Raw genomic sequence first — 15430 nt, forward strand, 5'->3', positions numbered from 1 at the left:
TCGGGGAGGGCCCTGTTAGGGCCGCTACTGGCCCTAGTCTCAGACCTTCCCAAGGGACATGTGACGGAGTGACGCAAGGCACTCAGCTCGTGGCCCCACCGATGAGCTTCCCTCCGCCCTATGCGTAAAAGTAGCCTTACTTCGTATTTATAAGGCTCCCATACCTAAAGACATATCTCGATTAGGGTGACTTCCCACAAGCCATAGCGACATGCAAATATGAGTGGCGGCCTTGCCCTGTGTCTTGTAGGCGTCTTCTCACTAAGTCGCAAGCGAGTTGCGTGTTCCCGCCCTGTCACTATTGGCCGACCTTTCCGGGCGGAGCCTGGTGACGTCATTCGGTTCTATGGCGGCAAGACGGCGGGGAGCTTTCAGCGGTCGAACCCGAGGTTCGGAGCTCATTGTTGCCGGGAGGAATATTGGGAGGCGGGAAATCGCTAGTGGAACCGGTGCCCTTTATGCTAGCCCCTTTCCCTCTCCATCGCCCCTGACCACAATGGCTACCAAACTAGTTTTGGTGCTAAACTTTTAAATTCGGCTGCACCTCTTCTTGATGTGATGGATGTAACAACTAACAGTGCTATACTATTGTAAATATGTTATGTCATCTTAAAAAGATTAATTGTAAGGCGTATCGTTATTTTATGAACCACTAAGAAAGAAAAGATTTCCAGTTAAAACGCTGCGTGTGTCATCCATTGTAAATTGCATCCCAGTTTCAGAGATAGTAAAATGCGACTGTTAGAATGATGAGTTCTCGCTTACTATGTGTAGTATGTTCTTAAATATATAGAACGCCTACAGATTCGATTTTCATAGTTGGGAGTGCTGTACAGAGGTGAAATAACTTATATAAGTTCCCACAGATGAAAAAGACAGAGCTGGCTGTAAGCTAGGCCTTCTCCAGAGCACTCTACCAAATATTCTCTCATCTTCCTTTGGTAGTTTGGAGATAGCTTTTTTGGGGTGGTTTGTTGATGAGTACAAGTAAACAGAAGAGATAAACAGACTCTGAGACTCATTTCTCAGGCTATGACGGCACCAGAGTCCTGGGCTCACTTATTTTACTGTTTAGCTAGAATAGCAATTAGGAGGCAATTTTTTAGACTCTTATCAACAGCTGTTATATCTTTGTAAACTTGCAAAACCATCCAAAACCATTTCATAAACCAAGCTTGTTTGCCTATTCTTCTTGCCCTTAGCTTCTGCAGCATTAAAGGAAACTGACAGAGTTAATGGCAACAAAGCAGCAGAAGAACCTCCTGCTGCCAAGAAAAGCCGACGATGTGGGAGGCAGGTAGTAAAAAAGGAGCCTGTGGCTAAAGGAATGGCTGATGAAAGGACAGAAGACAAAGGTCAGCTTCATGTGGTAGGCCAGGGAGGACACGGGTCATCAAGAGTCTCTGAAAGGACAAGGGAGGGACACAGTTGGCACTTCCTGCTTATCCTCAGGGGATAATGCCTGACACCTCCAATAATAGCAAACCTTATGTCTATTATGTTTTTTCCTATATGCACATAGCTATAATAAAGTTTAATTTATAAATCGGGAAGGCAAAGTAAAAGATTAACAGTAACTTAAAGAAAACACTTAATAGCTTCTCTTTGGCATGCTCAAATTGCCAGCATCAATACTCTTGCACCTTGGGGGGACTATTAAGTAAAATAAGTGTTACTTGAACATAAGCGGTTTATAGTGGTTTAGTCATTCTGATAGCCCAGACAATTACTAATTGACTAATGGGTAGGTGGTATATACTGTATGGATACCTGGGACAGAGGTATGATTCAAGCCCTGGGTAGGACAGTGTGAGATTTTATCACAGTACTCAGAAGAGTGTGCAATTTAAAACTTACACAGTTTATTTTTAGGATTTTCCATTTTATATTTTCAGAATGCAGTTGACTTCTGATAACTGAAACCATAGATAAATGAAAAGGGGGTGGGGGAGGAGGATCCAACTGTCTCATGATCTTTAAACCCTTATTTCTTCCTTTCTTTAGGATAAAATTAACCTTCGAGCATACCATAGGACTAGTCTACTTTTTCACAATCTTGAGTTTCAAGTATTTGAGATGAATTAAGCTCTGGGCACATCAGAATTGCTTGGGGAGAGTAAAATTAATAAAGACATGTTTCCATCTAACCATTCAGCTGTTTTTGATTCCATACATGTAGTCTTAGTTCATATTTGTCTTCTCTCAGAATCTGTGAAGACCTTGCTGATAAAGGGAAAAGCTCCCGTTGACCCAGAGTGCACAACCAAGGTTGGAAAGGTGAGAGACTACTCGATCCATTGTTTCTTTGAGAGCAGTGCTGTTACTGGGATTCCTTTTCAAAATATTATTAGTGATTAATTTTCTTCAGAGCTAAGAAATGGCAGTGGTGGGATTTGAGTCTTTTAACATGGTTAATTTGGGGGGTTGTTTTCAGTCTTCCACACCTAATTCTTTTTCTCAAATTAGAGAAAGTTAGATTAGAAAGTTGGGTTTATCAAGGAAGACTTGTCTGTGTTCTAATGTGAAACATCCTGGTAAGGCCTGAGCCACTAATGAATGGAAAAGACTTGAGAGTGCAGAAGAAAGGCTTCCTCTGAAGCAGGCTTCCTTTAGCTAGGTTAGAATCATTAGGGTTTCTGTAATTTAAAAAGGTAACATGTTTGTATTGTAAGAATCAAATTCTACCAAGAACAAACTTTTGACATTCTTTCCCTGGGAAGTGGATATTGGTTGTGTAGGGGAATGACATCTTGAGGCATAAGGAAATTAAGTGTTCAGGATCTTCTGAGGACTGAAATGATCCTAATGTCAGTTTTTCTTTTCACTTTAGGCCCATGTGTACTGTGAAGGGAATGACGTCTATGATGTCATGCTAAATCAGGTACGGGAAGGAGCATTTCTAACATGGGAATTTCTTCTTGATCTTTCTTGATAGTGTCTCAGTGCCCAGGTCTTTAATTTTGAAGTCCCTTGTATTATCCACTGGTGGTTCATATTCTTAAGTATTTAGCCCTAGCACACTCTACCTGATAGTAGAATCATCTATGGGATCATTTTGCAGATTTCATATCTTATTGAACTATTGGTTCATTTTTTTTATCTACACATCTTTCTTACTCTTTTTCTTAGTAGCTTCAAGGAACTTTATGTAATATGTTAAATAGTCCATTGTCTGTAATACCTGTTGCTTATAAATTTTCCAAATGTGTCATTTGCCTTTTGATTATCTTTATGGTATACATTTTACCCTTATTGAAGTTTTAAATATTTTGTAGTTAAATTTACTAACATTTTCTTTTAAAATATCTTTTCTCTCTTTGTTTATCTTTATTGTTTTGAACTGATGTTTGCCTTAATATAATTCCTGAATATCTCATCATATTTGAATTTATTGATCCATCATATATAATTTTAAAACCTATCTAGTATACCCTGATTACTACTTCTTTCACTTAAAATATCATGAGCAGATAGAAAAGACCTCATGGTCCCTTTTTGTTCTAACATTCTCTAACTTTAGAATGTGAGCAGGCATGCAATAGGAAGGAACAACCTGTTTATCAAAGACAGGTGCCTGGATAACCAGGGCTCGGCCTTACAACACTGCTACTGCTCCCTCTCTTCACTCTGAATAACTTACAGGACATCTCTTGGTAGGCACTAGTCACAGTCTCCCTGAATGTCTGCAGGTCAGGTCAGGTTTGGTATGGGACAGATGTGGCAGTGGTTTCTGCCTAGCCTCTGTTCTTTCCTGTCATTGTCCTGCACTCAGCTCATTATCAAATTGCTGCAGCTGACAAAACAAGGCTGTAATAAAAACTATTAAAGGGTAAGTTGCCTAAACAAATAAGCGTTGTAGTTCTAGACTTTGGGGTATCAAAATTATTTTTATTTGATAAGTAGAGATTGAAAATGGGGGCCTACCTGGTGGCGGAGGCATTAAAGACAGTGCTGTCAAGCCATTTCCAGCCACTGCAGCATGAGTTTGATCCCTGGCCGGCTAGGGAGCAACCCACATGGCACAACCCTCTCCTGCCTCGCCTGTTGCTCCCCTCAGCAGTGTATATCAGTAGATCTGCCTGTTCTGCTCCCCACTCTCTGGTGAATCCTCTCACCACCACCACCACCCCACACACATCTCTGACTTACACCCCAGTTCTTATATGCATAAATAAATAAATCTTTAAAAATAAATAAATAAAGATTGAGAATGGATGGGGAACTGAGAAACATCTATGGCCTAGGGTATCTGAACAGGGAGCTAAGATACACACACACACACAATCAGTATCAGATATATGAGATGGGTAAAGAGTTTTAGGAAGTTTCTAGCTTTAATCCCTTAGAATCCAATGCTTAATAATAGAAACCCTATTTCTTCTTTATATCCTTAATATTACAGGAATCTGATTTCTTCACCTCATGGAAAACACTAACACCTATGACCAAGGAAGAGTCTTTGGTTTATGTCACTTCCATCTGCATACCTCTGTCCTTTTATGTTCTTATTTTCTCTTAACCACAGACCAATCTCCAGTTCAACAACAACAAGTACTATTTGATTCAGCTGTTAGAAGATGATGCCCAAAGAAATTTCAGTGTTTGGATGAGATGGGGCCGAGGTAATAACTTTTTTTATGGATTTTCTGAGTTACCATTCTGAAAGCCTCTGGATTTAATCTCTGGATTAAATCCTCTGGATTTAAATGGCTGAAATGGAGGATCTATAATTTAGGAAAGGCTTATCAATCAAATTGTGCTTTTTGATATTGGGAAGTGGCAGACATCCTTACTAGAAAGTTCCCATTGAAAAAAGTAAGAGTAGCCTGCTGAGGCTGAGAACTCACCTATGATTTATATCCTGATGCTGTTCAAAGACTGTGACACTTAGATAACTGATAGCAACAGAATCAGTTCCCTAAGCCCTTCCTCCTTTCTTCTCTGCCTTTCCTGTCTATGTGTGAGCTGTAAGTAGAGAGACCTTAGACAAATGGCTTGTTATTGTTAAAGAATTCTTGGATTGGGGGATAGGGAACCATCTTATATGTGGTGTTTGCTTTGCAGTTGGGAAAATAGGTCAGCACAGCTTGGTGGCTTGTTCACAGGACCTCAACAAAGCCAAGGAAATCTTTCTGAAGAAGTGAGTGCTAAAAAAAAATATGAGTACAGAAATTACCTATTCTCTACTTTGATGTATCTTCTTTAAGAATCTTCTGTGTCAGTTGGCCTAAATGTTAATGTCTTTCCACTGTAACATTCTGTGATTGGAGCACCAAACTGTAAACTTAGTTATTGACTAAATCCCTGGAAGCTTGAAATGTACTAGACACAGAAGTATCTGATGTATTCAGCATATGACCAACAATTTAGGAAATTTGGGGAAAGTGGGATGAGAATATCCAGCTACAGTTTTAAAAATTATCTTAATATAATATGGATGAAGAACTTTCTGGCACCTCTGGGAATATTTCCTTCAGAGACAAAGACTGAATAGGGATCTTTTAAATCTCAATGGCCTTTGTGATGTTTTGAAGCCCTTGGAAAGTTCAAGGGCCCTTTTCCCCCATTTTTTTCTTGCCTTTGTCTTCAGAGTTTTTCTGTCCATTCAGGGTCCTAATTTAGAATCCATAAGGAAATAATTATAAGCCCATCCATACAGTGAACCTTATTTGTGAAGTTTTCTCACCACCTTGGACTCTACAGATTCCTTGACAAAACAAATAACAATTGGAATGACCGTGAGAAGTTTGAGAAGGTGGCTGGAAAATATGATATGCTGCAAATGGACTATAGCACCAACACTCAGGTAAACTCTGACTATACATTTAGGGGAAAAATTATTTCTCTCAGCCAGCATGAAGTCCTGCAGAATGGTTTAGATCTGATCCTAGACCAGAAAAGGCCAGGATATCTTGAGTCTTGCTATTTTCTCACCTGAGAAAAGGTTACATTTCCCTCAGGTCTTTGCTATTCTGCAGAAGCTGTAGAATGTGATAGAATATGCTTTCTAGTCTGTTATTTACTAAGATTCTTAAAAAGTTTTAGGTCCTTTTTCCAGAGTTTTAATGTTATGAATCAAGAGGAGTAATAAATAATCAAAGTGGTAAAAGTACCTTCAAAGTTGTATTCACAACTGGTTATAGATCCCCATTTAAAAAAATAATAATTTTTACAAACTGAGGTGCAACCGGGATGCTGAAAACTGTCATATATCTGAAAAAAACAGAACTAGTCTTTTTCAGATGAGAAGATTTAAGGCCCAAGAGTTGTCTTTATATATTAACATCATATTAAGGAGGAATTTTTAGACTTCTCTGAGTGTTTAACTATGGGAGGCAGAAGTAGAACTAGAAGATAGAAGTCCCATTTGAGTATTCCAACTAGGTTAATAATGAAATGGGCTGTGTTTAAACAGAGACTGATTGATCTTTACCTGCCACGGATATTTTGGAGACAGTGCAGGGAGCTTAAGTGGATCATTTCAGATTTTATGATTTACCTTTTTTTTTTTTTTTTTTTTTTTTTGCTGTAGAGTGAAGAGGAAACAAAAGAAGAAGAATCTCTTAAATCCCCCCTGAAACCAGAGTCACAGCTAGATCTTCGTGTGCAGGAGCTGATAAAGTTGATCTGTAATGTCCAGGCCATGGAGGAGATGATGATAGAAATGAAATACGATACCAAGAAAGCCCCACTTGGTAGGAATACAAATTCTATCCTACATTCCGTCCTCATATTTCCTTGTTGCTTTAGTGGGATATTTTATTACTGTTATGATTTAAAGCTTGCTAGCATTACTGAATGAAGAAACAGAGGATTAGGAGTTGTATGCAGGAAATGAGGAACTAATTGACAGTTAAAAGGTAAGAGTCTTGGGCCTCCTGCCCACAGCCTCTGAGCGCCGGTCGTTCCCCTGCCGCCTGAGAGGGTCCCGCAAAAAAAACCGAGAGTCTTCATTGGACAGGGACATAAATACCATTTACAGGGTGGGACCCTAGTTGTAGAGTCTGATCTCTGACTGGGCCCACAGGGAAGCTGACAGTGGGACAAATCAAGGCAGGCTACCAATCTCTTAGGAAGATTGAAGATTGCATTCGAGCTGGCCAGCACGGACGAGCTCTTGTGGAAGCATGCAATGAATTCTACACCAGGATCCCACATGATTTTGGGTAAGGCCTATGCTGTTACCTCACTTTGATTTTCTACCCAACTATATCCTCTGTATCACTCAGTAGCAACTATGATCTTTTTAATCATTCTAAGGAAATAATCTTGAATACACACAGGGCTAAAAGACTAATTAGTAGCCTATTTAATCAGCTTTCAAGTCTGGGATGCCATCTCTGGCCTGTCGGTCAAGTAAAAGTTACCAACTCCAGAGAATGGGTTTACCTATCCAAACAATAAGTAAAACACCTTCAGTCATACCCTAGTCTTTAAGGTGACTATAAACACATACCATTTCTATGCACTTGATAGTGATATTGATATTAGGTATAAAAAATACACTTTATCTGTTTTGATCCTGTTTTCTGGTGCTTATTCTGTTTTTATTGTTTCTATTGCTTACTTAATAAAAGAGCCCTGTGACCTAGAAATAACCCTGAGTAATCAACAGGTCTACTTCTAAATAGGACTATATCCAAACTACTATTTATTGATGTTGATATACCTTACTTAAAAAAGGACCTCATTTTTAAAAATTTCAACTTCAGTCCCAAATGTCAAAATCTATACAGCTTGTTTTATCTTATCTGCAATATAATGATCTCTGTATATTTGGAAGTTTCTTTATAAGTTTCTGTCTCTCAAGGAGAAAGTTTCTTACATCTATTTTATAAAAGACCCATCTTTGGGGCCTCCCCGGTGGCGCAGCAGTTGAGCACTGGGTTGCGAAGCTGCCCGCAGCCTCTGCGGCACCAGTTCGATCCCCGGCTGTTCCCCGACCACTGGAGGAGGGTCCCACATGGCGCGCAGACCTCTCCTGCCGCCCGCTGCTCCCCTTAGCAGTGTACTTCGGTCCTTCTGCCTGCTCTGCTCCCCGCTCTGGCTCTGGTGAATTCTCACCCTCCCGCACTTCTGATTGTACCCAGTGCATGTATAAACCTACCAAACAAACAAACAAATAAATAAAATAAGACATGCCTCTAGAAAAATTAAAAAAAAAAAAAGACCGATCTTTGCTTTTTGCTTTTAATTATGAGCCTCTTGACCACATTAAGAGAATTCACTAATGTTTATATTCCTGTCTTTAGGCTCCGGACCCCTCCATTAATCCAAACAGAGAAAGAGCTGTCAGACAAAGTACAACTTCTGGAGGTGAGATATGTGTGGATTGTGAAGTATTAAATTTCTTGTCCCAGATTCCTCCCACACTGATTCTGTACCTCATCTTGTCAGGCTTTGGGAGATATTGAAATTGCCATTAAACTGGTGAAGACAGAACTTCAAAGCCCAGAACACCCATTGGATCAACACTATAGAAAACTGCATTGTGCCTTGCACCCTCTGGACCATGCAAGTAATGAGTTCAAAGTAAGAGAAATGATCATTTATTTTCATACTTATATGTTCTACTCTCCCTGAAGAGCACTCTTTTGTAAAGCAGCATTTCTTTTTTGCTAGGAATTGGCGGAGGTAGAGCTCTTGTGAGACTATTTAAGAGCAGAAAGTTTTGCCAGTTTATATCAGAAGCTCTGAGGTTCTTCAACCTGATCTCTTGCAGAGTCCACTGCAGCCATTATTTCCCTTTTTTCCACAGGTGATTTCCCAGTACCTGCAGTCTACCCATGCTCCCACACACAGTGACTATACAATGACCTTGCTGGATGTTTTTGAAGTAGAGAAGGAGGGTGAAAAAGAAGCCTTCAGAGAGGACCTTCATAACAGGTCTCAGCTTTGCTTTGGATTTGCAAAAGCATTCCCTTGCCTGAAGTGCAGTTGTGGAACTTATAGAGAAGGGTCGCAGAAGCAGTCGTTGGTGTTAATGGCTTGTGTCTGTAGGAGAAGGACAGAAGAGTACAATAATGATGACCTTTCCTTAGGATGCTGCTATGGCATGGTTCCAGACTGAGCAACTGGGTGGGAATTCTAAGTCATGGCCTTCGAATTGCCCCAGCTGAGGCTCCCATCACAGGTTACATGGTGAGTAAAACCTGAACCCTGGAACGAGACACTAGGGAAAGGGAGACAAATAATTGGCTCAGTCCATTTTTTTTCTAGATTAGGATTAGTTGATGCTTCTCCCAAGAAGTAAGACAGTTTATTGATAACCCTGACATTTCTTGCTGTGTCTTTCTTTAAATTCCTAAAAATATCTCCCCTCTTTACCCTCAGAAAGCAGGGACTCATTGATGCTTCTGACTTCTCTGGAACAGATTAGTGAAGGGAAATGAAAATGGTTCTGTAGTGGGTTTAAGATCATGGAAACCTGGGGTCAGTGGTATGAGTCTCCCTTCTAACATAATGGGCCAGCAGTTGACTTTGGTGTTTGTATATTTCAGTTTGGAAAAGGAATCTACTTTGCTGACATGTCTTCTAAGAGTGCCAATTACTGCTTTGCCTCCCGCTTAAAGGATATTGGGCTGCTGCTTTTATCAGAGGTAAGGCAGGAATACATCTATGATCTCTAGATATTGGTTCCTGTTTTCCCAAAGAAAAGTTTGATCCTAGAACCACTGGTTTACCCAGAAGGAAAGCCAAGGGCAATTTCCATTACACTAGGCTCCTCTGCTGGAGTGGAAAGAAAGTACTAATGGAAGTTTCTGTTTGGCCTTAGAGCCACCCACTTCTCAGAAGGATGTGGGCATTCAAACATCTTTTGTTTGCAGGTAGCTCTAGGTCAGTGTAATGAACTATTAGAGGCAAATCCTGAGGCAGAAGGATTACTTCAGGGCAAACACAGCACCAAGGGGATGGGCAAGATGGCACCCAGCCCTACTGCTTCCATCACCCTGTAAGTATCCAGAGTCTGGAGGGTCAGAAGACTCCTTTTGGCCAGATGACTGTACTTTCTCTATTCTACATTCTGAACCACAGGCAGCTATTGACACACTTTCTTCCACTTGGCAGGAATGGGAGTACAGTGCCCTTAGGACCAGCAAGTGATACCGGAATTCTGAATCCAGATGGTTATACCCTGAACTACAATGAATTTATCGTCTACAACCCCAACCAGGTCCGTATGCGATATCTTCTCAAGGTTCAATTTAATTTCCTGCAGCTGTGGTAAATGTTGATATTAGATAAACCAGAGAAGATAGGATCTTCAAGCAAGAAAATAAGCAATGTTGTACTTTTGAATTTTCTGTAATAAAAATACTACAAATCTACCACTGACCTCTTTGGGCTTTACTTCTCCAGGCACATACTGATAGTTCTTTTTTTTTTCTTTTTTTCTTTTCTTTTTTTTTTTTAAGATTTATTTATTTATGCATCCAAGAGCTAGAGTACAGGCCAGAGGTGTTGGGGGTGAGAAAATTCAGCAGAGACAGAGTGGGGTACAGACAGGCAGACTAACTGAAATACACTGCTGAGGGAAGCAGTGGGCGAGTCAGGAGAGGTCTGCTGTGCCATGTGGATTGTTCCCTGGCCGGCGGGAATCGAACTCATGCTGCAGTGGCTGTGGACAGCTTCATAAGTTGTGCCACCGGGGAGGCCCCATACTGATACTTCTTGTAATGTTAGTCTATCTTCAGTTCCAGGACAAAGTATACCTTGCCCTGTGAATCCTCAAATAAATCTTTAAAAAAAAAATTAATAATTGCTATGGTCAAGATCGATGGATAAATACTATCGGTCAGTGAATCAAGATATTTTCTCAAAGATCTACCTCAAAATGTATTGATTAATGTGATTATTTTAACATATACCCACAGTTCTTTGATACCTGTACCTTTTAGAGATTTCATTCCCATTGGGTGTGGGCTGGATCTAGAGACTTGCTTCTAACAGAATATGAAAAGGTTCAGTAAAAAAAGAGAAAATCTGGCAAGCATCACCTTAATCTTGAAAGGTCAAGGTTAACATCACCAGTAATAAGTCATGTGATAACATGTACTTCTGATATGCTATAACAAGAACACATCCTCTCGTATTCTTCCCTTAAATACATAATCTCATTCACTTATGAGAAAACAGTGACAAAGCCAAACTGAAGAACATTCTATAAAACATCTGGCGGGTGTTCTTTTAAAGTATCAATGTTATTGGGACCTCCCTGGTAGCGCAAGGGGTTAAGACACAACCTATGAAGCTATCCACAGCTGCCACTGCAGCATGAGTTCGATCCCCGGCCAGGGGGCAATCCATGTGGCACAGCAGACCTCTCCTGACTATCCTACTGCTCCCCTCAGCAGTGTATTTCAGTCATTTCTCCTGTTCTGTTCCCTACTCTGTCTCTGGTAAATCCTCTCACCCACCCACTCCCCGCACCTCTAGCCTACACCCCAGTTCTTGTATGCATAAATAAATAAATCTTTAAAAAAAAATAAAGTGTCAACGTTATGGACAGACTGAGAGACTGTCATAATGGGAGGAGACTAAAGAGACATGAAAACCAAATGCAGTGTGATTACCCTGGACTGGTCCCTGGTACAAAATAAAGACAGCAGTAAAATGGGAAGTCCAAAGCAAGTCTGAATTAATGTACCAATGTGAATTTCTTAGTTTTGACAAATACAGCAGTTATTATATGAGATGTTGACATTCAAAGAAGCTAGGTCAAGGGTATACTGTCTTTGCAACTCCTCTATAAATCTTAAGTGACTTAAAAACAAGGATTAAGGGTCATCACAGTGGAAAAGCACCAACAATAAGTTCTTGGGAGGGGGGTATCCCATCTATCTGGCTGCTGTTTCCTCCAGAATCATAGTAGGATAATACTTCCCTTCCCTCTGACATTATGTGGAACCATGTGACTTCCTTTACTCATTTAGAAACTATGAGTGGAAGTGATGTGTTTTATCTCCAAGTAGAAGATGTAAAGCCAGCAGTTTATGGGATTTTTCTTTTTTGCCACGGTTTCTTTTTTTCTGCTTTTGTAATCATTGACGCACAGATCTCTAACTATGAGCAAAGAGCTCCCACTGACTCTCTCAAGTCTGCTCTAGATTTCAAAAGCAAATTATACACAAAAACATGTAAAAATTTAGTAATGAAAAAGGGCCTTTTGTGAACAGTTAGAGAACAAGGCTATGTTCTATGAATCCAAAATCCAGTGGCTATAATTGTGGAATGCCTCCAGGCACTGGGAGACCAAAAATATGTTAGGAACTCAGAAGTTGTTTGTTAGAAACCTAAACTGATTTTCCCTTCAGCTTCTTTGTGTACTTATTTACTTGTACCGAGAGTCTGCTTTTGTCTTTACTCCTAGCAACCCGGCTATGACCTCACTGTATCTACAACATAGTAAAAAGTCGTTCAAGTGACTTGGCCAAGAATGCTCAGCTACTAAGCAAGTTAGCCTTTGCTTAACCTTCCCATTCCCAGTTCTCCAGCCTGACCTGATGTGTTTTGTTGAATGAGCATGAACAGACATCTAGAGCTTCTTCCAGTCTGCAGTCAAGGCTTTTAGAGGAATAAAGGGATAATGTTTAGGATAATGTCATTCTGTGCTTCTCTAGGATTTCAGGTAGAATTATGAATCATTAATTTAAAATTACTTTAACTTGACTTCTGGTCACAAGGTATATGTAGAGAAAGTGATTTAGAAGTTTAGATGTAGATATGTAGAAGGCCTCCTTGGTGGCGCAGGGGGTTGAGCGCTGCACTGTGGGGTGGTCCGCAGCTTCTGCAGCATGGGTTCAATCCCTGGCCAGCCAGGGAGAGGCCCACATGGCAAGGCAGACCTCTCCTGTCTCACCCACTGCTCCCCTCAGCAGTGTGTTTTGGTGGATCTGCCTGTTCTGTTCCCCACTCTGTCTCTGGTGAGTCCTCTTACCCCCCGCATCTCTGGCCTGTGCCCTAGCTTTTGTATGGATAAATCTTTAAAAAAAAAAAAAAAGAAGAAGAAGAAGAAGAAGAAGTTTATGTAGAGCCCTGGCATGAGGTATACATAAAAACAGAAAATATATGATCAAGATATAAGAGCTGATGGCATTCTTATGTCTTTATCCTCTAGCTCAAGAAGATGACAAGGCCTGATATCAGTAATTTTTCCATATAAAATCTGGAATCAGAAAAGCAAGCACAAAACTCAGTACCTCTCAACTCCCCAAATTCTCAAAACTCATTTCTAGACCACCATGTAGTGGTATTTTTCTGACAGAACCCTACCAACCCACAACAAAACTCTAATCGCCTTGGCTTTTCATATAAAACATTCTTGAATTCTTGGACACAGGAGACATTTCCTTCTTAACCCTTAGAGAAAAAAGTGCCTCAGGGAACTTCTCCCATAAGACAGAATTGTAAGAAAATAAGAGGTTCCAGACCTTTTACTTATTTTTTTTTATATAAATTTTATTGTTATATTCCCCATACAATTGCAGCCCCCCCATTCTGACCCCAATCCCTCCCCTCCCGCCCCCGCCCCCCTAAAAGTGTCTCTGGTTCATAGTTTTTTGTTGATTTTGATTTTCACTTTCTTATAGTTATTCATTTTCCTGGTCCCTTAAGTTTTCTAGATTCCTGCTATGAGTGAGACCATCCGGTATTTTTCTTTTTCTTTTTGGCTTATTTCACTGAGCATGATCCCTTCCAGCGCCATCCATGTTGCTGCAAATTGCATGTGTTTATCTTTTTTGAATGCTGAGTAATATTCCATGGTATATATGTACCACATCTTCTTGATCCAGTCATCTATTTTTGGGCATTTGGGTTGTTTCCAAAGCTTAGCTATTGTAAACAGTGCTGCTATAAACATAGGGGTGCAGGTGTTCTTTGGAATTGATGTTTCTGTGTCCTTTGGGTAAATACCTAGGAGTGGAATTGTTGGATCATATGGAAGCTCTATGTTTAGTAGGTCCAGAAATCTCCACACAGCTTTCCACAGTGGTTGGACCAGTTTGCACTCCCACCAACAGTGCAGAAGAGTTCCTTTTTCTCCACACCCTCGCCAACATTTGTTGTTGCTAGTTTTTTTAATATGTGCCATTCTCACTGGTGTAAGATGGTATGTCATGGTAGTTTTGATTTGCATTTCCCTGATGACAAGTGATGTTGAACATTTTTTCATATGCCTGTTGGCCATTTGCATTTCCTCTTCAGAGAAGTTTCTTTTTAGCTCTTCTGCCCATTTTTTGACTGGATTATTTTCTTTGTTGTTGTTGAGTCTCATCAGCTCTTTGCAGATTTTTGTGATCAGTCCTTTATCATTAGTGTTGGGTGCAAAAATGTTCTCCCAGTTGGTGGGGTTTCTCTTTGTTTTTGTTATTGTCTCTTTTGCTGTGCAAAAGCTCTTTAATTTGATGTAGTCCCAGCTGTTTATCTTTGCCTTCACTATCACTGCTTTGGGTGATGTGTCTGTAAAGATGTCTTTGATGTGCAAATCACGTAGTGTTTTGCCTATATTTCCTTCTATATATTTTATGGTTTCAGGTCTTATGTCTAGTTCTTTAATCCATTTTGAGTTGATTTTTGTGTATGGTGTGAGGTAGTGGTCAAGCTTCATTCTTTTGCATGTAGCGACCCAGTTTTCCCAGCACCATTTATTGAACAAACTTTCTTTGCTCCAATGCATAGTCTTTGCTCCTTTGTCAAAGATTAGTTGACCATAAATCTGTGGGTTTATTTCTGGATTTTCTATTCGATTCCATTGGTCTGTATGTCTGTTCTTGTTCCAATACCATGCAGTTTTGATGATTATGGCTTTGTAGTAGAGTTTGAAGTCTGGGAGTGTGATGCCTCCATTCCCTTCTTTTTTTTTCAGGAGAGCTTTGGCTATTCGGGGTTTTTTGTGATTCCATATGAATTTCATCGATAATTGTTCTATTTCTTTGAAGAATGACATTGAAATTTTGATTGGAATAGCATTGAATCTGTATATTGCTTTTGGAAGGATGGCCATTTTAATAATGTTTATTCTTCCAATCCATGAGCAGGGGATGTCTCTCCATTTCTTTGTGTCTTCTTCTATTTCTTTTAACAGTGTTTTATAGTTTTCTTTGTATAGGTCCTTTACCTCTTTTGTTAGATTTATTCCCAAATATTTGATTTTTTTTGTTTCAATAACAAAAGGGATGGTCTTTTTGATTTCTTCTTCTTCAGATTTATTGTTTGTGTATAGGAAGGCTACTGACTTTTGCGTGTTGATTTTGTATCCTGCCACTTTACTGAACTGATTGATGAGTTGAATTAGGTTTTCTGTGGAGTTTTTGGGGTTCTCTATGTATAATATCATATCGTCCAGACCTTTTACTTAAAAGGACCACAGTCCATGGTAAGTCAGTCCATGACTAACCAAAAATATGTAACAAACAACTTCTGAGTTCTT

At 39.9% G+C, this 15430-nt stretch overlaps 1 protein-coding gene across 1 annotated transcript; it reads left to right on the top strand.

The window, feature by feature from the left end:
- Nucleotides 1-346: 346 nt before the first annotated feature.
- Nucleotides 347-10228, top strand: PARP2 (poly(ADP-ribose) polymerase 2; the record flags this gene model as incomplete). The annotated part of the gene is made up of 16 exons (XM_084240210.1): nucleotides 347-449; nucleotides 1203-1355; nucleotides 2207-2277; nucleotides 2831-2881; nucleotides 4526-4622; nucleotides 5065-5140; nucleotides 5704-5806; nucleotides 6533-6695; nucleotides 7028-7166; nucleotides 8253-8316; nucleotides 8398-8532; nucleotides 8759-8886; nucleotides 9042-9141; nucleotides 9501-9599; nucleotides 9828-9952; nucleotides 10069-10228. The coding sequence occupies 16 exons, from the start codon at nucleotides 347-349 to the stop codon at nucleotides 10226-10228; spliced, it is 1767 nt and encodes a 588-aa protein (XP_084096336.1).
- Nucleotides 10229-15430: the final 5202 nt, after the last annotated feature.

The sequence above is a fragment of the Talpa europaea genome (genome assembly GCF_964194135.1).
Source record: "Talpa europaea genome assembly, chromosome: 8".
NCBI classification, from domain to species: domain Eukaryota; kingdom Metazoa; phylum Chordata; class Mammalia; order Eulipotyphla; family Talpidae; genus Talpa; species Talpa europaea.